Source organism: Corvus brachyrhynchos, unplaced genomic scaffold (genome assembly GCF_000691975.1).
Source record: "Corvus brachyrhynchos isolate BGI_N302 unplaced genomic scaffold, ASM69197v1 scaffold792, whole genome shotgun sequence".
In the NCBI taxonomy this organism is placed as follows: domain Eukaryota; kingdom Metazoa; phylum Chordata; class Aves; order Passeriformes; family Corvidae; genus Corvus; species Corvus brachyrhynchos.
The window spans coordinates 11,562-34,158 of record NW_008236809.1 but is presented as its reverse complement, the minus strand read 5'-3'; the positions used below and the strand labels follow the sequence as shown (position 1 = coordinate 34,158).

At 37.2% G+C, this 22,597-nt stretch overlaps 1 protein-coding gene across 1 annotated transcript in view; it reads left to right on the top strand.

Annotated features, from left to right (window-relative positions):
• The window catches only part of LOC103611381 (chromodomain-helicase-DNA-binding protein 1), an 82,470-nt gene extending 60,143 nt beyond the window's left edge, over nucleotides 1-22,327 (top strand). The window contains exons 18-36 of the mRNA XM_008628886.1: nucleotides 35-184; nucleotides 835-983; nucleotides 1,264-1,360; nucleotides 1,442-1,537; nucleotides 3,635-3,811; nucleotides 4,020-4,180; nucleotides 5,791-5,832; nucleotides 6,429-6,559; nucleotides 6,995-7,133; nucleotides 7,845-7,995; nucleotides 10,953-11,075; nucleotides 11,436-11,564; nucleotides 13,941-14,195; nucleotides 14,625-14,765; nucleotides 16,849-17,027; nucleotides 19,133-19,229; nucleotides 19,439-19,496; nucleotides 20,444-20,651; nucleotides 20,826-22,327. Coding sequence (XP_008627108.1) covers nucleotides 35-184; nucleotides 835-983; nucleotides 1,264-1,360; nucleotides 1,442-1,537; nucleotides 3,635-3,811; nucleotides 4,020-4,180; nucleotides 5,791-5,832; nucleotides 6,429-6,559; nucleotides 6,995-7,133; nucleotides 7,845-7,995; nucleotides 10,953-11,075; nucleotides 11,436-11,564; nucleotides 13,941-14,195; nucleotides 14,625-14,765; nucleotides 16,849-17,027; nucleotides 19,133-19,229; nucleotides 19,439-19,496; nucleotides 20,444-20,651; nucleotides 20,826-21,189 — 2,847 coding nt within the window. The 3' untranslated portion in view covers nucleotides 21,190-22,327. The remainder of the gene's footprint in view (nucleotides 1-34; nucleotides 185-834; nucleotides 984-1,263; nucleotides 1,361-1,441; nucleotides 1,538-3,634; nucleotides 3,812-4,019; nucleotides 4,181-5,790; nucleotides 5,833-6,428; nucleotides 6,560-6,994; nucleotides 7,134-7,844; nucleotides 7,996-10,952; nucleotides 11,076-11,435; nucleotides 11,565-13,940; nucleotides 14,196-14,624; nucleotides 14,766-16,848; nucleotides 17,028-19,132; nucleotides 19,230-19,438; nucleotides 19,497-20,443; nucleotides 20,652-20,825) is intronic.
• Nucleotides 22,328-22,597: the final 270 nt, after the last annotated feature.

The window sequence follows — 22,597 nt, the reverse complement described above, 5'->3', positions numbered from 1 at the left end:
ATATATAAAGCTATTTCTTATTTTATAATTTCAGGACTTCTGCTTTTTGCTGTCTACCAGAGCTGGAGGATTAGGTATAAACTTAGCATCTGCTGACACTGTAGTTATATTTGATTCTGATTGGAATCCACAGAATGATCTGCAGGCGCAGGCTAGAGCTCATAGGATTGGACAGAAGAAACAGGTACCCGTGCTTGTCTTTTAAGTACCAAACCTGAAGGAGGAATTCATTATGTTAGCCATAAGCTGTCTGTCGGCCCATCACAGTCCTCATGTATTTTGAGAATAACTAATACTTGCTAAAAATGTTAATATTCATTATTTGCCTTTTAAATGTTTTTTTAAAATCTCCTTATACAGAGAGATAGCACGGCAGCTGTAGTATATGGATGGGTAGGAGAAGAGTTGCGGACTTGTCTCACATTCATTGGCATTGTATCATTCTAGAAAGTAACTGCTGTACTTCAGGCGCATCCATTTTGCTTTGTTTAATACTTTGTAGTTCTCTTTGGGTTTCTTTCTTGCAGAATACTTCAAGTAGTAATCAGACATAAAACATTTCCTTGTGGCCATGCTTGTGCTTAATCATAGAAGTTTAAAGAGGAGAGGTCTAAGAATTTTTTTTTTTTTTACATAATTTCTATAGAGACTGTGATAACATGATTGACTGGTTTCATATATGCAATACTAGTTCAATAAGATTTAGAAGATTTGTAATCATGGCTAATATTTCTCCCTGTTGTTGCTCAAGGGTTTTTTGTTAACTTCATCTGAGTATTTTTTCATGAGTAATTTGTGAGCAGGTAAATGAAACCTTTTTTGTAATATGCATAGGTTAATATTTATCGGCTAGTCACAAAAGCATCAGTAGAAGAAGATATTCTTGAAAGAGCCAAGAAAAAGATGGTGTTAGATCACTTAGTAATTCAGAGAATGGACACTACAGGGAAAACTGTACTACATACAGGCTCTACTCCCTCCAGGTATATTTGTTTATTCTTTCATATTACCTTATGCTTAAGTATACCTGACTATTTGAGTAAAAATGCAAGTCATTTCACTTGGTTATTAAAAGGCAAAAAATATGTGGTAATGAGTTATGCAAGTAAAGACTGCAAAGTAAATTGTCCATGTAATTTTTTTTTTTTTTAACATATTAAAACTAGTTTTTATTTAAGACAAAAGGAAATTTGACTCATGGTTATAGTAAATTGAAACAATTCACTAAGATAAAGTGTTTATCTGAAACTTTCTGTATTTCAGCTCAACACCTTTTAATAAGGAAGAGTTATCAGCAATTTTGAAGTTTGGTGCCGAGGAACTTTTTAAAGAACCTGAAGGGGAAGAAGAGGAGCCTCAGGTAAATGGAGCAGTGCATCTACACTTGATGGACAGAGAAACATATGAATTGTTTTGTTGTAAAGAGAAACTTCTGTTTCAGGAAATGGATATAGATGAAATCCTGAAGAGGGCTGAAACTCGAGAAAATGAACCAGGTCCACTGACTGTAGGAGATGAGTTGCTTTCACAGTTCAAGGTATTGCTCTGCTCCCTCCCTCTTTCCTTAATTATACTTTCCTTTATAAATGCTATTTTTTGTTCTTCTTCACCTATTTATCTTTCCTTCATTCTTACATCATCCACACATTATGTGATGGGTGAGCAACTGGCTCATGAGTTGGGCAAAAAGGGTTATAGTGAATGGGGTGACATCAGACTGGCAACCTGTCACTAGTGGGGTTCCACAGGGCTCCATCTTAGGCCCTGTGGTCTTCAACATCTTCATAAATGACTTGAATGCAGGACTTGAAGGGATACTAAGTAAATTTGCAGATGATACAAAATAGGGAGATGATGACTCCCTCAAAGGCAGAGAGGCCCTGCAGAGAGACCTCAGCAAATTAAGAGAAATGGGCAATCACCAACCATATGAAGTTTAACAAGGGCAAGTGCCAGATTCTGCACTTGGGATGGAGCAACCCTGGATGTACGGACAGACTGGGGAATGAGAGGCTGGAAAGCAGTGACAGGGAAAGGGACCTTGGGGGTCCTGGTCGACGGCAAGTTGAATATGAGTCAGCAGTGCCCTGGCAGCCAGGAGGGCCAACCATGTCCTGGGGGGAATCAGGCCCAGCATCGCCAGCCAGGCAAGGGAGGTGATTGTCCTGCTCCGCTCTGCACTGCTGCGGCCTCACCTCGAGTCCTGTGTGCAGTTTTGGGTGCCACAATATAAGAAGGACATTAAGCTATTAGAGAGCATCCAAAGGAGGGCCACAAGGATGGTGAAGGGCCTTGAGGGGAAGCCTTATAAGGAGCGGCTGAGGTCACTTGGCTTCTTCAGCCTGGAGAAGAGGAGAATGAGGGGAGACCTCATTGCAGTCTTCAACATCCTCACTAAGGGACATGGAGGGGCAGGCACTGATCTCTTCTCCCTGGTGACCAGTGACAGAACTTGAGGAAACAGCATGGAGCTAAGTCAGGGGAGGTTTAAGTTGGGTATTAGAAAAAGGTTCTTCGCCCAGAGGGTGTTTGGGCACTGGAACAGGCTCCCCAGGGAAGTGGTCACAGCACCAAGCCTGTCAGTTCAAGAAGCGTTTGGACAATGCTCTCGGGCACATGGTGTGACTCTTGGGGTGTTCTGTGCAGAGCCAGGAGTTGGACTTTGGTCCTTGTGGGTCCCTTCTAACTCAGCATATTCTGTGATTCTGTGAAATGTGTAAAACAGTAAGTTAGCTCTTTGGCATGCAATGTCTATTCACCTATACAGGGTAATTACTGCCAGTGCAAGCATGTAAAATACATAATATATTTTGCTAACAAAATAATAAAGATATTTACAAATACATTAGTCCTTGATTTAATTGTTAGCGTACTGGGGAGAGCTGTTTTTAATTTAATGCTTTATGCTGTTAAGCACCTGTAGTACTTCTGAAAACAAAGAATGAAATTTGGATTTCTTAGTTGATGACTTTTAGAAACTTCTTTCAGCCCCCATGTAAACATGAATGCCAGATATGCTTAACTGGATAATAATTAAAATATTGAGTGAGTCCAATTGTGGATGGTGAGGTATTTTTGTTGGTTGGGGCGTTTTTTCTTTGTTTTTGTGGATCTTTTTGTTGTTTAGGTTTGGCGTGATTTTGTTTGGTTTTGTTTAAATCAGGGCGGGACTTCTTTAGATCAGTAGAGTAGTAAATCATTTTTATGCTAATCATTCATTTGCAATATACTGTGATTTCTACAATTTATTAATGTTTAGTTAGTTCTACATTATTATACTTTCATATTAACTGACATATAGTTAGACTTGCTCTCTGCTTTGAAGGAATTTAAACATCGCAGCTATCGGGTATGCATTTCATAGTGGTTTTGTAGTACTCAACTTGTAAAAGAAGAAAAATATTCTTATCTTTATATTCAGCCGTGTGTATGTGGTGTGCGTTTCATATATGAAAATACTTTCATTAGAGACAGTGCTTCATGAAGGATTTTATATGTGTACGTTTTGTGTATATACAAATAAATAAAATGTGCCATTCTGAACTAAGTTTTCCTAATATATTAATTACTGGCTCTTTGTATAAGTAAAAGCATGTATTGATTTGGTGAAAATGCTTATCTTCCAATATCTAAGGTGGCTAACTTTTCAAATATGGATGAAGATGACATCGAGTTGGAACCAGAACAAAATTTAAGAAGCTGGGAAGAAATCATTCCAGAAGTCCAGCGGCGACGAATAGAAGAGGAGGAAAGACAAAAAGAGCTTGAAGAAATATATATGCTGCCAAGAATGAGAAACTGTGCAAAACAGGTATCTCTGGGTTTTGATTGACTGATTTTTTTTTGTTGTTATTATTTGGGGGTTTTTTTGCTGTTGTTTTGGCTTGTACTTTTGGTTTGGGTGGTTTTCATGTGTGGCACCCACACACACACACCCCTCTCATTTTTGACAGGCTAGATAACATATTATTAAAATGTTTTAGTCATGTAGCTTTGAACTACTTAATCTGAAATTCCAGATCAGCTTTAATGGAAGCGAAGGGAAACGCAGTAGGAGGAGAAGATATTCTGGATCTGATAGTGACTCAGCCTCAGAAAGAAAACGACCAAAAAAACGTGGAAGACCGCGAACTATTCCTCGAGAAAATATTAAAGGATTTAGTGATGCAGAGATTAGGCGGTAAGATGCGGGGGGACATGCATGTTTAAAGGGACAAAACTTTTTGTCATTTTAGAGTTTGAAAATATGGAAACTAGTCTATTTTGCATTTATTTAGTTGAAATTTTTTATTCTAGGCATTTAAGGCTTTACTCTTGAGTAGTTTGGGGTGCTGACATAAGGAACTGTTATGTTCAGAATTTGAACCTATTTTGGTGAGGAATAACTTGAGTTCAAAAAATGTTCTATAAAAGGTTCAGTGAGTTGTTTTTTTTTTTTAATTTCCTGCCATTGTAATTGTATTAATGTTATATGATGCATTTTAAAACTAAAAAAAAAAAGAAAAAATTATTTTGACAAGTTGTTGTGGTTTAACCTCGGTAGGCAGCTGAGCACCACACAGCTGCTTGCTCAGTCTCCTCCAGAGGGATTGGGGAGAGAATCGGAAGGGTAAAAATGAGAAAACTTGTAGGTTGAGATAAAGACAGTTTAATGGGGAAAGCAAAAGCCACATGCACAAGAAAAGCAAAACAAGGAATTCATTCACCACTTCCCACTAGCAAGCATTTACCCATTTCCTGGAAAGCAGGGCTTCACCATGTGTAACAGTTACTTGGGAAGACAGATACCATAACACCAGACATCCCCTCTCCCTCCTCCTACACATTTTTTATTGCCGAGCATGATACCATGTGGTCTGGAATATCCCTTTGGTCAGCTGGGGTCAGCTGTCCCAGCTGTGTCCCCTCCCAACTTCTTGTGCACCTCCAGCCTACTCTCTGGTGGGGTGATGTGAGAAGCAGCAAAGGCCTTGATGCTGTGAAAACACTGTTAAGCAAGAGCTGAAACATTAGCATGTTATCAACACTGCTTTGGTCACAAATCCAAAACATACTAGTAGGTATGGTGCTCTGAAGAAAATTAACTTTATCTCAGCAAAACCCAGTAGATAAGTGAATCTGTACAGCTGGTCCCCCAATATTTGGTGCTAAAAATACTTCTTTGGGAGAAGGAGTAGACATTGTTTTGCTTTACTTTGGTTTGTGAAATGCTACTTTGCTTCTGTAATTTAAGTATTAATTTTTCTCTAAAATACTGTACAGCTTATAAAATATTTTTGATTATATAATTAACCTTTAAGAGCCTTGTTTCCTTTTCATTTTATCTAATAAATAATGGTTTGCTGCTTTTGTCAGGGGTATTCTTGTGCTTGCATTCCTTTATCTTTCCTGTTATGTTTTAAAATGTCCTTAAAATTGCAGCTAGCTTCTCTTTATTATGAGAGACCTAACATAATATCTGAATTCTCAATTTACTATAAATCCACATTTGATTTTTATGATTAGACACATCACATTGCTGAATTCTTTGTCTTGTGAAACTAATTAGTAAAGTAACTTTTGAAATAAATTGTATCTTCTGTTGGTTTATTTATATCAGTTATTAAACCAAATAGAACTCTGGTTTTAAATGTGGGTTGTCTTCATATACTAAGCCGTCCTAGTCTCTCTAGTTCTTATTTTCTTTGCGTTGTCCACATAGCCTTGTACTAAGACTTTACACATACATTTTTTAAACCAATGTAATTAAGCATACATGTTTTTAACTGCAAAATTTTTTTCTGTTATTAGGTTTATCAAGAGTTACAAGAAATTTGGTGGCCCGCTTGAAAGGTAAACTAATTTGCTAATTTGTATAGCAACTTGGTACTTTGTTTCCATTAAAATTGAAACAGTACACCAAGAAACCTTAGGTTGAAAATAGTGTGCCTAATCTTTTGCCTGTACTATAACATGAATTTAAATTATTTTTTTTCCTTTCATCATATATGGTATGTATGTAGACAGCCAGTTTGACAAATCTTAACATTTTGCAAGACTGCTTGCTTTTTCTTTATACTTAACCTACTGTTCTGTTAATTCTGCATTAGTGACAGTTGTTCATTTTTTTTGTTTGATAAGTGGATAAAACTATAGACTTAATAATAGTTCCTTTTCTATTTAAAAGAATGTGTTGAAATGTAACTCAAAACTGCATAGATAGGATCCTTTATATTTCCCGTTGTATAGTCCTTTATGTGAAATACCCATTTTTATAGTTTCTGTATTTTCTTTAGCTGCTTTGAACTGCATGGATCAAAATTTTACACAGTATAGCAAGTGTGGGTGAATGATAACTTACAGGATCACTTATCTAGTTTCAAAATCTGAAGGAGTCATTCATATTACTAAAGTTGTAGAGCTGTAAAAACATATTTGTTTTCTTCCAGGTTAGATGCTATAGCTAGAGATGCTGAGCTAGTTGATAAATCTGAGATAGACCTTAGACGTCTGGGAGAACTTGTACATAATGGATGCATTAAGGCTTTAAAGGACAATTCCTTTGGCCAAGAAAGAGCAGGTAAAGTGTGTATGGGGGTGGGGGAGAGGAATAAAAAGTGTCGAAGAGATATGAATGATTCTTGCACTCTGATTATAACAAAACAATTGTGTTAGGGGAAAACATTAACAAAATGTTAGCACACTAGGTGATTTAGAAAAAGATTCTAGTAAGAAGACTTTTTGGTTTTGTTTTTCTTCCCCCTTTCCCTGAGTGAGTTGTCAATAGTAGAATGCAATGCGTTTTTGCTTTACCATGAAATTTAAAATTAATCTGCTACTATTAACTGGAAGACCTTGAGGTTCTGGAGTTTAATTAAAGCATTTGGTTAAGAAAAATTCATTTCCTATAATTGAATGTCTGCTGCTATAGCATCAAACTTTCTTTTTCTCTACGTTTGTCTATAAGATACACATAAAAGCTAAATATTTTAATAATTTGTTCCTTTATTTTAAGGAGGTAGAGTTGGGAAAGTTAAAGGCCCAACATTCCGAATATCAGGAGTGCAGGTGAATGCAAAGCTAGTTATTTCTCATGAAGAAGAGTTGGCACCGTTGCACAAATCCATTCCTGCAGATCCAGAAGAAAGGAAAAGGTATTTTTTTTTATTCCTAAAGGAACCCATAATGTAGAAAGTTATTCAAGGCTTTTATGAATATATTTAAGCAATCCAGACTGAGTACACTGGGACACCCGTGTCACTCCATTACCTCTAAGAACTGGCAGCAGAAATCTGCTCCATGTCCTTTCTTTATTCTTTCTTCCCTCTCCTTAGAAGCCAGTATTTGCTTTAGCTTCTGAACTGTATTCATTGGGGACTGGGTTCAGTTACTTTTAATTATTCCAGGCTAGAAATTAGACTTGTTGAGGAACTGCTTTGTGTCACCTCTGCCTGAGAGAACTCAATATTTGTCAAAATGGAGCAGATGGTAATTGTTGGTAGTTGTTTAGACCAATGAACTTTTTAGCTTACTCCCTTGTGTATCATAGTCCCTAGACTATCTGCTTATTCAGTTGGCGGTTATACTTGAGTAATATTTTAAGCTTATCTTCATGGTTAGCCAGTTCTGACTCAGTCCATGGCCACAGATAGATGACTGGTTTTTATATCTTAATCTTGATCTCCTTTAAAACATGTTTTGGTACTGATTTGAATAAATATTTTATAGAAATTGTAAGAAAGCCTGATAGTTATGTGGATTACTTACTAAATATACCAGGATCTCAGTGATATGTGGCATGTTCTTCTATCCCTTACTAAGTTTGAGAAGTTTGCTTATTTATATTTCTAATTTATTTCTACTAGATATGTCATCCCATGCCACACCAAGGCAGCTCATTTTGATATAGATTGGGGTAAGGAAGATGATTCCAATCTGTTAATAGGTATCTATGAATATGGCTATGGAAGCTGGGAAATGATAAAAATGGATCCTGATCTCAGTTTGACACAGAAGGTATGTCATCTGCAAAATTTCATCAAGGACTTTTTTTGTTTAGGTAATAATGTTAATAAGAACAGTTACTGAAAGAGTTTATTTTATGATAACTGAAATTGCCCAGAAGTTAGGTCAGTTGTACTCCTTTGTATCCTTTTGGTAAATAATTAGATTTTAAGATTTTGTGTATTCAGTTGAAGTATACCTTCTTAGAATCTGCTGTTTCTGTATTTCTATGTATTTGTGTCTCTATCACTTGAATTCTCTCTTCCACCTTTTGCTTCCCTAGTTTAAATGCTCTAGTTGTGTTAATTTGAATTAATTCCAGACTTTTCGAAGAAGGGGCAGGCAAATCAGGAAGAGTTACAAGGATGTTGTTAGGTTGCGTAGAGAGAAAATTAGAAAGGCAAAAGTTCAGCTAGAACTCAACCTGGCCACTGCTGTGAAAGATAATAAAAAATGTTTTTACAAATACATTAACAACAAAAGGAGGGCCAGGGAGAATCTCCATTCCTTATTGGATGCAGGGGGGAACATTGTCGCCAAGGATGAGGAAAAGGCTGAGGTACTTAATGCTTTCTTTGCCTCAGTCTTACAGTAAGACCAGTTATCCTCAGGGCACCCAGCCCCCTGAGCTGGTAGACAGGGATGGGTAGCAGAATAGTCCCCCTGTAATCCAGGAGGAGGTAGTTAGTGACCTGCTGAGCCACTGAGACACTCACAAGTCTATGGGGCCAGATGGGATTCATCCAAGGGTACTGAGGGAGGTGACAGAAGAGCTCACCAAGCTGCTCTTCCATCATTTGTCATCAGTCCTGGCTAACTGGGGAGGTCCCAGATGACTGGAGGTTGACCAATGTGATGCCCATCTACAAGAAAGGCCGGAAGGAGCATCCGGGGAAGTACAGGCCTGTCAGCCTGACCTCAGTGCCCAGCAAGGTTATGGAGCAGATCATCTTGAGTGTGATCACATGGCACATACTGGACAACCAAGGGATCAGGCCCAGCCACCATGGGTTTAGGAAATTTAGATCCTGCCTAACCTGCCTGATCTCCTTTTGTGACCAGGCGACCCACCTAGTGGATGAGGAAAAGGCTGTGGATGTGTCTGCCTGGACTTCAGCAAAGCCTTTGATACTGTCTCCCACAGCATTCTCCTGGAAAAGCTGCCAGCCCACAACTTGGACGGGTGCACTCCTTGCTGAGTTAAGAACTGGCTGGATGGCCAGGCCCAGAGAGTGGTGGCGAATGGTGCTGCATCCAGTTGGCGGCCAGTTCAGAGTGGTGTTCCCCAGGGATCAGCATTGGGCCCAGTCCTGTTTAATATCATTATTGATGATCTGGATGAGGGGATTGAGGGCACCCTCAGTAAGTTTGCAGATGACACTAAGTTGGATGGGAGTGTTGATCTGCTGGAGGGTAGGAAGGCTCTGCAGAGGGATTTAAACAGGCTGGATCAATGGGCCAAGACCAATGGTATTTGGTTCAACAAGGCCAAGTGCTGGGTCCTGCACTTTGGTCACAACAACCCCCCACAGTGCTACAGGCTTGGGGAAGAGTGGCTGGAAAGTTGTTTGGCAGAAAAGGACCTGGGGCTGCTGGTCAGCAGCCAGCTGAACATGAGCCAGCGTGTTCCCAGGTGGCCAAGAAGGCCAACGGCATCCTGGCTTGTATCAGAAATAGTGCGGGAAGCAGGACCAGGGCAGTGATTGTCCCCCTGTACCGGTGAGGCCATACCTCGAATCCTGTGTTCAGTTTTGGGCCCCTCGCTTCAAGACAGACATTGAGGTGCTGGAGCGAGTCCAGAGAAGGGCAACAGAGCTACTGAAGGGTCTAGAGAGTAAGTCATATGAGGAGTGGCTGAGGGAACTGGGGTTGTTAAACCTGGAGAAAAAGAGGCTCAGGGCAGACCTTATCACTCTCTACAACTATCTGAAAGGAGGTCGTAGCATGGTAAGGGTCGGCTTCTTTTCCCAGGCAACTCATGACAGAACAAGACAACATGGCCTCAAGCTGTGCCAGGGGAGATTATAGTTGGACATCAGGAGAAATTTCTTCATGGAAAGGGTCGTTAAACATTGGAATGGACTGCCCAGGGAGGTGTTGGAGTCACTATCCCCAGAGGTGTTCAAGAAACAACTGGATGTGGCACTTAGTGCCATGGTCTAGTTGACAAGGTGATGATTGGTCAAAGGTTGGACTCAATGATCTCAGAGGTCTTTTCCAACCTAAATAATTCTATGAATTCTGTAATTTTATTCTTGATCTTTTGGAGGGAAGTTGGTTTGCAGATTTTGGTTTGGTTTCCCTATCCCTGTTTTCTTTGCTTGAAACTGACTTTCATTTGCAACATGAGAATTGCTCTATTTGTCAGATTAGAAGTAGTGCAGTGGCTGCTTAGAAGTAGTGAGAAACATTTAGGGAAATACTGGAGTGAAGCAAACACAATGGTACTGCCAACCTGTAGCTTTGGGATTTGTGGAGCCAGGGTTGTATATATACCTGTTTAATGATATCCTGCCCCTGCCTTCCATTAATTGCTTGTTTTATGAAACCACACTTTTTTTTTTTTTTTTTTTTTTTTTTGCTTCTGCATATCCTGTGGTAACGAGTTAATGCATTTAGAAGAACAAGGCAGAACTAGGAGATCTGTGGATGACAGTGGTACAGGAGCTCTGAATTTTTTAGATAAACTATGAGAGTGGAAACAGAAATCTGAGGCTAGTTTCTTGAGTTGACTGTAAATTTTGTGAGAATATTTTCAAGACTACATTAGTTGTGTGTTTGAGGAAAAATAAAATGTTTAAGTTGTCCATTCCTTGAAGCTGCCTGCATATTAGTCAGGTATAGTTGGAGTGGATTGGTTTTTTACTTATTTTTTTAATTCAGCTTTTTCTGTTCCCAGTGCTCCAGACTAGCAGCTTCCTAATTTGATAATGTGTACTTGTAGTTGATGCTACCGTTGCTCTCCTCAGATTTTACCTGATGACCCAGATAAGAAACCCCAGGCCAAGCAGTTGCAGACCCGTGCAGATTACCTCATTAAATTACTGAATAAAGACCTTGCAAGAAAAGAAGTGCAAAGACTTACTGGTGCAGTAAGTTAAGCTTAATTTTCAGTAGCAAGATAACATAATATACCTATGGGAATGTCAGCAGATTGTTTATTCTTAGTTCCACTCTGTTTTGTGTAATTTTTCTCTGTATTGGTAATTGTATTATATGAGACTAACTCAAGGAATGTATTGCAAGTTTAATATTGGTTTTTTCTCCCTTATTTGTAAATATTCTCTACTGTTGCATTAGGCTCAGTCTCCAATCCTGAGAAAAGTGGTGGTCATTAGTGGCAATAAATAAAATGAATGCTTTCTTTAACATAAAAACCAAAATCTTTTTCTTCAACTGTGGTGTGCAGACACTTGTCAGTTGACATAATAAAGGTACTAATTTGCATTCAGGGCAATTCAAAGAGGAAGAAAGCAAGAAGTAAGAAGAATAGAGCAACAAAGGCTGCAAAAATTAAAGAAGAAATAAAAAGTGACTCATCACCACCCTCAGAAAAATCTGATGATGATGAGTATAATGAGGTAAACATCATTCATATAAAGACTTGAGCATTTTATCTTCTCAAAATGCAATTTTATATAAAATCTGAATATAAAACTAATGTTTCTGACTAATCCATTTTTACTACTGATTATGATTCCTCAGATAGCAATTTTTGTTCAGGCTCAGGAAAAAAAATCAAGATTGATTAGAAAGTACAGCATAAATAAACAGTGTTTTGAGACATGCAAGTCAATGCTTCTGTGTATGTCAGGGCTTTCATTATCACAGAATGGGTCAGGTTGGAAGGGACCACTGGAGGTCTAGTCCAACCTCCCTGCTCAAGCCGGGTCCCCTAGAGTATGTTACTCAGGATTGTGTCCAGATAGTTCTTGAATATCTCCAGAGAAGGAGACTCCACACCCTCTCTGGACAATCTGTTCTAGGGCTCAGTCACCCTCTCAGTAAAGTTCTTCCTCATGTTCAGGTGGAACTTCCTGTGTTCCAGTTTCTGCCCATTGCCTCTTGTCCTATTGCTTGGCATCACCGAGAAGAGCCTGGCTCCATCCTCTGACACCCTCCCTTCAGATAAGGGGATATTGATAAGGTCCCTTCTCAGATCTCTCCCCTCCAGGCTGAAGAGACCCAGCTCCCTCAGCCTTTTTTCCTAAATGAGATGCTCCAGTCCCCTAATAATCTTTATAGCCTTCTGCTGGATTCTCTTCAGGAGTTGCATGTTTCTCTCATACTGAGGAGCCCAGAATTGGACACAGCACTCCAGATGTGCCTCACTAGGGCTGGGTAGAGGGGCAGGATCACCTCCCTTGACCTGCTGGCAATGTTCTTCCTAATGCACCCCAGGATACCATTGGCCGTCTTGGCCACAAGGGCACTGCTGGCTCATGGACAGCTTGTTGTCCACCAGGTCCCCCAGGTCCTTCTCCACAGAGCTGCTTTCAAGCAGGTCACCCCCAGCTTGTACTGGTGCCTGGGGTTATTCTTACCCAGGTGCAGGACCCTGCATTTGCCCTTGTTGAATTTCAGAAGGTTCCTCCCTGCCCATCTCTCCAACCTGTCGAAGTCCTTCTGAAGGGCTGCACAGCCCTCTGAGGTATCAGCCACTCCTCCCAGCTTTGTATCATCAGTGAACTTGCTGAGGAGGTATCTACCCCTTCATCCAAGTCATTAATGAACAAGTTAAACAATACTGAGCCCAGTATTGAACCTTGAGGGACAGCATTAGTGACAGGCCTCCAACTAGACTGCAACTGATCACAACACTCTGAGACCTGCCTTTCAGCCAGTTCTCAATCCACCTCACTGTCCACTATGCTATGAGGATGTCACAGGAGACAGAGTTGAAAGCCTTGCTGAAGTCCAGGTGGACAATATTCACTCCTCTCATCTATCCAGCCAGTTGTCCCATTGTAGAAGGCAATCAGGTTGGGCAAGCATGATTTCCCTTTGGTGAATCCATGCTGGCTGCTCCTGATCACCTTCTTGTCTTCCATGTGCTTAGAGTTGGCCTCCAGGATGAGCTGTTCCATCACCTTTCCAGGGATAAAGGTGACGCTGACTGGCCAGTAGTTCCCTGGGTCCTCCTTCAAAGATGATTGCAAGCGGCCTAGCAGTGATGTTTGCCAGTTCCTTCAGCACTCATGGGTGCATCCCATCAGGGCCCATGGACTTGTCAATGTAAAGTTTGACTATTATTCAATAGATATTGTTCTAATAGGCTACTCAACTTTGTTATGTTTTTATTACTTCTGATGTGTTCCTTTAGGACTCTATTTTTGTTGGTTCATTTATTTAAATTTATCACACAGCAGAAACCACTAGAGAGAAGAAAAGAAAACCCCAACAGATTAAGTTTAGGGGCCATGTTGCACCTAATTTTGTGACTTCGAAGGTAGCTGAAAGAACACTAGATTCTTCAGAACATCTCTGAAAAAGCAAAAGTTGGAACTCTGTTCCCTTTTCCTGTGACTGTTTAATTTGTGGTCACACAAAAGTTACTGGAACAAAATTAACCAGAACAGAAGTCTTTTATCATCACCATGCCCCGAAAAATCAGCTCAGTCTTGTGATGTCTACTTCCTTATTGCTTTTAGCTCTTTGCAGCTTAACTACTTTTTACAGGGGCAGATTTCTTTGGTAATACAAAAGTTTAATGTATTTAATCTCTCACACACCCCTATTTACCCCTGCCCAATCAATACTTGTTTTGTGTCACATCAAGGAAATGAGTGAGTAGTCCTCATCTTGTTTTGCAACTGCATCCAGCTCCATTTGATAGGTGTTAAACCTAAGTCTAAAGAAATCACACACAGAAAAAAAGTACATTTTAATCTGATGGTTGCAAAACTTGAATAGTTAGAAACTCCATTTGATGTGACATATATGCTTGTGTATTGCAGGATGAGATTGTTTCAGTGAAATGTCCACATAAAAAAATAAAAGCAGAAGAAAATGAAGAAAAGCCTGAGCCAGATATTGGTATAAAGAAGGAAGCTGAAGAAAAAAAAGAGACAAGAGAAAAAGAAAATAAGAGGCATTTAAAAAGAGAGAAAAAAGAAAAAGAAGATAAGAAAGAATTTAAAAATATTAAAGAAAAGAGAGATAACAAACTAAAAGAATCCACAGAGAAAGAAAAAGAAGTAAAGGAAGAAAAGGTAGCTAGGTTTATTTTTTCTTATATAGCACTAGAAAAGGCCACCAGGTTTTTGTGAATGACTTTGAGTTGAAAAGATATTTTGGATCATTTACTTTACAGTTGTCATTTCATTGAAATCTTTTGCATCATGTGAAGTTTTATTTTTACTGCTTGTGACTACAAAGACAGGCAAATGAAATGGGAAATTATCTTTTTAAAGATCTATAGCTTAGTGGGACTGAGAGTGCAAGTGGTGCAAGAAACTTGTCCATTCTCTTTCTCCATCCCTCAGAGAGAGAAAATAAAAGGTACTATCACTGCATGACAGATATTTTTTTCTTTCTTTTTGTTATTATTGAAGAGAATGCAGTGATTGCATAATTACAGTATCATTTCTGCCCAGAAATAAGGTTTGCATATCAGATAAATTTTCATGTTTTGTTCTTAGGTAAATGAACTCAAATCTGAAAATAAAGAAAAAAATAAAAAAGTTTCATTGTTGGATATTCCAGTTCATATTACTGCAACTAGTGAAACAGTTCCAATATCAGAAGAACCTGAAGAACTGGATCAGAGGACATTCAGTGTGGTAAGTCCCTTGTTGATAATTTAGTGTTTACACTTGATATTCTAAATGAGCACAATTTTTAATGTTTTTGATTCTGCTATTAGGTATTATAGATATATTAGATATCTATTGCCAGTAAAATCTTAGATCAGTGAAGGGTTATCGACACTATACTAAATTCAGTTTTGTTTTCAGGTCAGCAGTTTTATTTTATTGCATTTATGCAGTATAGTGAAGAGTATTTGTCTAGTTGTCTGTGTGCTGTATAGTTTTAAAATACAGACTGTGAAGATCCATCCTCAAGACTAATTCATGGATACTGCTTCTTAAAGGACAGAAATGAATGAATTTTAATGCAGCTGCTATAGTCTCTGACTTGGCCTTATCAAATACCCCTTTGTTCTTTGCAAGCTAACAAGAGAAAGTTGCTCTTGAAGTATTACAGACTTCCTGCATTAGACAGAGGAAGGAACAAATCCTAAAGTCCTTAGAAATATCTTGCTGGAGTAATATCTCTGATACCAAAAGAATTTCAGTTATATCACTACTTTTGACCACAACAGAAACAATATTGGAAGAACAAAAGGGAGGTATGTAACATTTTATAGGTTGATTGGGGACTTTGGAAGGATGCTAAGAATTTACTTTGAGCAGCTACTTTTCTGCTGTAGAAGTTCTATCATTCTACTTTCAACAGTCGTCTGTTACTGCTAGACAGGTTTACTGGGTCTACTGTGGCGCTGGCTGCGAGAAGCAAATGATCTTGTTTTCTCATCAGTATGGTACTGACTAGTTTACCGATGTGGGGGTTGTTGTTTTGTGTTTTGTTTTTTTTATCTAAATGATGTTATAAGTGACTCATCTATAATTTCCAGGATATCTTGTAAGTGGCTAGGTGACTGAAAATCACACAATTCCCATGTACAATTACGCTTCTCTGTTCACCTCTACACTTAAGCAGTGTACTTTGTAAACTGTCTTTTTAAAGGTTGCTTAAGCTGTGGTTAGTGCAATAGGTAATGTAGCTGCTTAATTACTTAATGGCGTGAATGGTAATGGAACAGCTTCACTGATTTTTGAGTTGCCCCTAGATGTTGACACAGTGATGGTGATGTTCTCCACAATCCCTCATATTTTTGATTCTGAATATACAGACTTGTCTTTCTTCCTTAGTGGGAGCAATTATAGGTTGGGTTTGCATATAGAACATTTTTTTGGCCAGGCCCTCTGTTCTGGAAGGTATATTTTATCATTATGCCATGATCAGATGCAAACTAATTAGCATGTTTATCTTTTCAAATGAAAATTACTGCTGTGGGTTGTTGAGGCTAACTCATTTGACTTCTCGTCTATCTTGTGACAGGTAAAAATATGCATTTCATCTGTCTACCTTGCCATTGTGATTGAATGGTATTTCCAAGAAAAGGTCTATAATTTAAAATATGCTAACTGGTTTATCTGTATTTGCTATTAACATGTTTAAATTAGTGTGAAAATTCAAGCATACACATATGAAATATATCTATGAGTACATGTGTTGTCATCACTGTTACTAATTTAGGCACACCTAAACTAGCTTTATCCTAGTATCTGCATAGAACTCAGGCTTAAAAGCTGCTCAGAGAAGGAATGCTGATCCTCTGTTGAATGCCAAGTTTAATTGTTGCAGAAAGTATCTACTTAAACTATAATAAACATTCTCATACCTAATCTTGACACTGAGTTTGTATAGCTTTCAAGTCTCTAAAAAGTAAAATAACTCTTTTCCTATATATTTATGCTGAAAGTTAAACCCATGATTGTAAAACCTAGTAATTCCTTTCCCTCGGAAAATCTTTTATATTAACTTAGTGCTTTCTTAAATCTTTAATATGTGTTACATACAATTTAATGCTTTCATATAGGAGTAAATTTTCAACTGGATTTAAAAAGCTACTTTTTCCAAATGAAACCTTATAGTAAAACTAAAAGAGCTGCGAGAAAAGACTTGTTTTTCATTTGGCTTACAACAGTACTGTCTTTGCCTGTGTAAGGGTGAGTCATGTTTTACAATTTTTATCTTTTTATTTTTTAAATAATGTATTCCTTTTTTTACATTTTACAGTGCAAAGAAAGAATGAGGCCTGTTAAAGCAGCACTGAAACAATTGGATAGACCAGAGAAAGGCCTTTCTGAAAGGGAACAGCTGGAGCATACTAGACAGTGCCTAATCAAAATTGGGGACCACATCACTGAGTGTCTAAAGGAGTACACAAATCCTGAACAAATTAAACAGTGGAGAAAGTAAGTTATTCTGCATGATTTTTCTTGAAAAAGGGAAATCCATAATAGCTTATATTAAGCAGAATAGTTTTTAATTATTTCTCATTTCTTATTCTCCATTTATTTTATTTTTCTGCTGTATTAAATAAGGACTTATAAAAAGATGATTATAAATGGTTCCAGCTTTTATTGGTTTCACTTTTTTATACTTGTATAGCAATGCATTTTGTCCAGTAGGTGGAGTCATCTTACCTTTTAAAACCAAAGAGAAAATAACTGTATTTAGAGTATATTTAATGTTTAGTGGAAAAGATTTCTTATCATTAAAGAATATGGCTTTTTCAACATTGAAGTTTGTTTTTGTTCTTTATTCATGCTAAAAACAGGCCATTATAAATGTATGTGTTGAACTTTGAATGATTTTGAGTTGCAGAATCCTCTATTCTTTTTAAAAATATACTCTAAATCATATATTAACTGACTTGATAAAAAAAAAACATTTATCATATCATACTCAGAAATGTATTTCAAAATGAAATAAGAGTTTTAAGTGTTCTTATGCATCTGTGAGGTGGTAACTTTGGAAAAAATAAGAAAAATGTTGGTTTATAAACTTGCTACATTTTGTTGTTAAGTTCTTAATACAGTTTGAGTTAGTTTTATCATAATGTGCACTTTAATCCTTTATGGTTGCATATATGGTTGCACTTCCATATACAAAACTCAGTCAAGTGTTTCATTTTCTTGCAGACTGTTGTTAACAGAATATTTCTGCTGTTTGTACTTGCTTTATTTTAAAATATTGGGGTGAACTGAAATACAAAAACAATAAGACATGGGTCTTAAAGACACTTTGGTAAACGTTATGTTTCTTTAAGTGGAAATTCATAGTAGGATCATAGAATCATAGAATCGTTAAGGTTGGAAAAGACCTCTAAGATCATTGAGTCCAACTGTTAACCCAGCACTATCACTATGTTCACCACTAAACCATGTCTCCAAGTGCCACATCCATATATTTTTTGAACGCTTCCAGGGATGGTGATTCCACCACTTTCCTGAGCAGTCTGTTTCAATGCCTGACCACCCTTTCAGTGAAGAATGAATATAGTAGAGCTACTATAATATTAATTCATAGTAATGCTACAGTACCATACATAGATTATTAAAATATGTGTTTTATCTATCTTTGATAAGACATAGAATTTAGTAAAGGTATTCATGCTGTATTTCTTATACAGATGTCATTGGGCACACCATTTGCTAGTTTTGTCTAGTTTTACAAACCTCTAGGCCAAAACTATAATGTTTAAATCATCACAGTGAAAGAGCAGATAGATGCTTATTGAGCCTACACACTTGAGATGTTTCTGAACTAAACACTAGTTAGAACAGTAATATTCCGTAGTCTTTTAAGCATTCCACCTGTAAACTTTGCTAAAAGAATTCTAGAGTTTAGATCTGGTGTCTGCGATCATAGAAGCAAATCTTAAGGTTTTGGCTTCTTGACACCAAAAATGTTTTGTTTTGCTTTCTTCTTTCATAGCATAGATTAGGATCAAAGATTTTGGCATGCTGCTTCCATCCTCTTTCAGATTTCTCATTTGGTTTCAAAAGCTTTGACCAGGCTTTGGAATTTTGTGGGAAAATCCCGTCCCTGATATCTGTAGGAAATTGGGCACATAGGTCAAATTTCTTATACTGCAAGAGATTTAAAGTTCAGAAGAATCTTTACTGAGTAGTAAATACTCCGGTTTTCTGACATATTTCAAATAATCTTTCAGAAGAATTGCACAACAAATTGAAAACTACATTTTTATGCAGTTGCACAAATCATTGACAAAATTGCCATTAATACTATTTTTCATGCACTTTGCATTCTTCAGTCATTGTGATAAATATTACAAAATGACAAATTATTAAAGTAATTAACTTCTGAAAAGTTTGAAATACAGCTAAGTAATGTTTGCTGTGCAGCTAGATAATATTCTGTGTAACAGACTTTACAATTAATTCAGTTTACTGAAGTACCGTTGAAATAATTTCATTTAAGTCCATATTCTGTTGTATGACACAATAAAAACTAATATATGGAAGAATTATAACCTCTCTTTCTTTTTCCTCAGAAACTTGTGGATTTTTGTCTCTAAGTTTACAGAATTTGATGCCAGAAAGTTGCACAAGCTGTATAAACATGCAATCAAGAAACGCCAAGAATCTCAGGTAATACTTTCAGACTCTCTAAATATACAAAAAATATATTCTAAGTTTTATAATTGTTATTATAAAGTATCAATTGTTTACACTCAATACACTTTAAATGTATTTTACTGTTCATAATAAACTAGTTTGTTTTCTTAGGATACTTTCTGAAGAATTCAGATGCAACTTTGGGATTTATCAATGACAATTTTTGTACTTGTCTCTTTTAGCAGCACGGTGACCAGAATATTAGCAACAATGTGAATACACATGTAATTAGAAATCCAGGTAAGAAATCTTGAGCATATTATTGTGCTGGATATCTTAAATGATGGTATGTAAAGTGAAATAAACTTAAAACTGTCTCCTAGAACTCCCATACTGATGGATATCATAAGGATACACTGACTTAGCATAACTTCACTAGTTTGCTGATGAAATTCAACTGAGCATGGACTGAATTTGGCACTTAGAGATTTTAGTAGCAAGTTATTTGGCCATTCTCTTAAGTAAATTAATTTTTAAAAACCCACACTTTTTTGTATTTAATTTTGAGGAGGGAGAGAGGCCAACTCAACACTTGTAAACTTCTTGGAGGCTCTATACCTGTTTGTAGCAGTTGTAATGTCACCATATCATGATAAAGTCATGGTTAACAATCAGTTATATGGGATGTCTTTTACTATTGACAATAATACTGTTTTTCTATGCTCCCATAGTTGCCTTCTTGTAATACTTGTTTTTATATCATATTATATAAAACCTAGAGTATGTTATCATGAGTTTAAAATTAGTATAATGTATTTTAGGAATACCACTAAAAACCTTTCATTAAGGTGTACCTCTGAAACAGAATGGTAGGAAGTGCCTCTCTAAGGAGACAGCCCTAGTGAGAACACTAGTTTTAAATTGCTCTACTAAAGGCACCTGGTTTCTACTCCCTGCTCAATTAGACCACACTGATCTTCTCCATTCAGTCTGTAAGGTTGAAAAATTTAGTTTCTCAGCCCTACATTTCTACATTTCTACCTTGCTTGCCTTCTATTTACGTCTGAGGTTTCTCTCAGTTTGCTCACATTACTGCATTTATCTTTCAATTATTTAGATATTGTTTCTGTCAAACTATAATGCCACTTTCACATTGCTTTAAATCTGACAGAAGTGCTGTTTGAATGGGTGAAGAAAAGAATTTATACTGTATGAGGCTTCCTTATAACCTCTGCTTTATTAAACAGATGTTGAAAGACTGAAGGAGAATACAAACCATGATGACAGTAGCAGGGACAGTTCTTCTGATAGAAATTTGTCACAGTACTATGATCATCATAAGGACAGGCATCAGGAAGATGCTTATAATAAAAATGACTCAAGGAAAAGGTCCTATTCAGCCTTCAGCAATGGAAAAGACCACAGAGACTGGGATCACTATAAACAAGACAGCAGGTAAATTGCTCTGTTAAAAATTCCTTTCCTGGTTTTTCAGTATGCTTGTAGTAAGCACCAATGAATCTTTTCTAAGTAACGCAAAATTGCAAAGACATTTCTCTTATGCAGTTCTGTTGAATTGACATAATTGTAGTCCTTACTATGTGTTCAGTAATAAGTAATTTTTTTCAGATGCTATGGTGATGGTAAACGTAGAAAACTGGATGACCACAGGAGCAGAGATCACAGGTCAAACCTGGAAGGAAGTTTAAAAGACAGTTGGGCTCATTCAAATCACCGTTCCCATTCAGACCACAGGATACATTCAGATCACCGTTCCACTTCAGAGTATATCCATCATAAATCTTTGAGAGATTATAGGTACCACTCAGACCGGCAAATGGACCACAGAGCTTCTGGTAGTGGCCCAAGGTCACCATTAGATCAGAGGTCTCCTTATGGGTCAAGATCTCCTATAGGACACAGATCTTCATTTGAACACTCATCAGATCACAAAAGTACACCTGAACATACATGGAGTAGCTGGAAAACATAACAAAGACTGACATTTTCTGGACCATCTTTTAGCCATATACAGTAAACTAACACAGTAATTGCCTTATGTGACTTGAAAGATATGGACTGGATATTGTTAGTAGCGGTATTGTTACTTCTTTCCAGGATGCAAGGTCTATTATCCCAACAATAGAAAAATATTTTTGTATTTAAAATTTCTGCTGCACTATGCTGCAAATGTTGTGGCAGGTGTTTTTTGGGGTTTTTTTTCCCCTCTAAGAAATGGAAAATGTTTACTTTTACAGGGACCTCAATACTGCCCCATTCAGACTGAATCTCATAAAACTGGTTTTAGGGTGAACACAGTTTAAATTGTGTTTGCAAATGAGTTTTTAAACACAGACCTGTGATCATGTTTCAGGGAGAAATGAGGAGGGGTTTTTTTTGTTTTCTTAGTAAAGCATTCTTAAGGACATTTGTTCACTTTTCAAAGTTATTTATTTACATTGTATACTACAATCACCTCACCGCTTTGCATCACAAGCTTGAATATTTAAGTTCTGTACCCATAACTGTAAAAATAGCCAGGATTTCTCCTGTTTGTGGTCAGTTGTAATAATGCCTTTTTTCAAAATAAAAGAAATCGCTGAAAATTATTTCAAACTAATTAAATGAGAGTTATTTTGCTTGTTCCTGTCCCTACCTACTCAGTCCTCCTTGTCACAGAGTCAAAATACAAACACTTTTTAAAAAAATATTTTTATTAAATTACTGTTCAGAATGCAAAAATGGGGACGGGAACCTTTTTATTCCATTTAGCACCCCCTTTTTATTGGATGCTTCAGACACATGGTTTGGTTTTCTATTAAACTGACAATATTGTGATTTGTTGTAATGAAATGGGAAATATTCAGCTAAACTGTGGTCTGGAAAGTTTTTCAGTCCATAGGTTTTAAAGAAGGAGTGTTCAATATCTGAACACTTTTGAATCCAAATCAGACAAAATTTATTGGAAATTTATTGTTTTCCCTCTTGAAATGGGCAATAATGTCAAATGTGCTATGCAGCCAGTTAATATTTTAGATTTGAATGACTTTCTATTGCAAGAATTATTACAATACACACTGATTGTATATAGATAACTTCTGTTTGACAAATTAAATTTAAAATGAAATGTGAGCTCTTGTTTTCTGCTGGTGTTTTTCTACAGCATACATCTTTCTCATGTAACCATAAAAATATTCAACTCTTAAGTACTAAATACACAACATAATTAGGGAAGATAAATGTCTGCCCTGGCATCATGTGGTTGGAGCTAATATGTTGCTCCAATTTTTCTTCATCTTGCAATGTGTTGATGTCTTGGTTTAAGACAATTTACGGGGTGGACACTCCAAAATGAGTTACCTCCCCTTTTAGTTTTAACCACTCCCCTTTCACCAATAAGG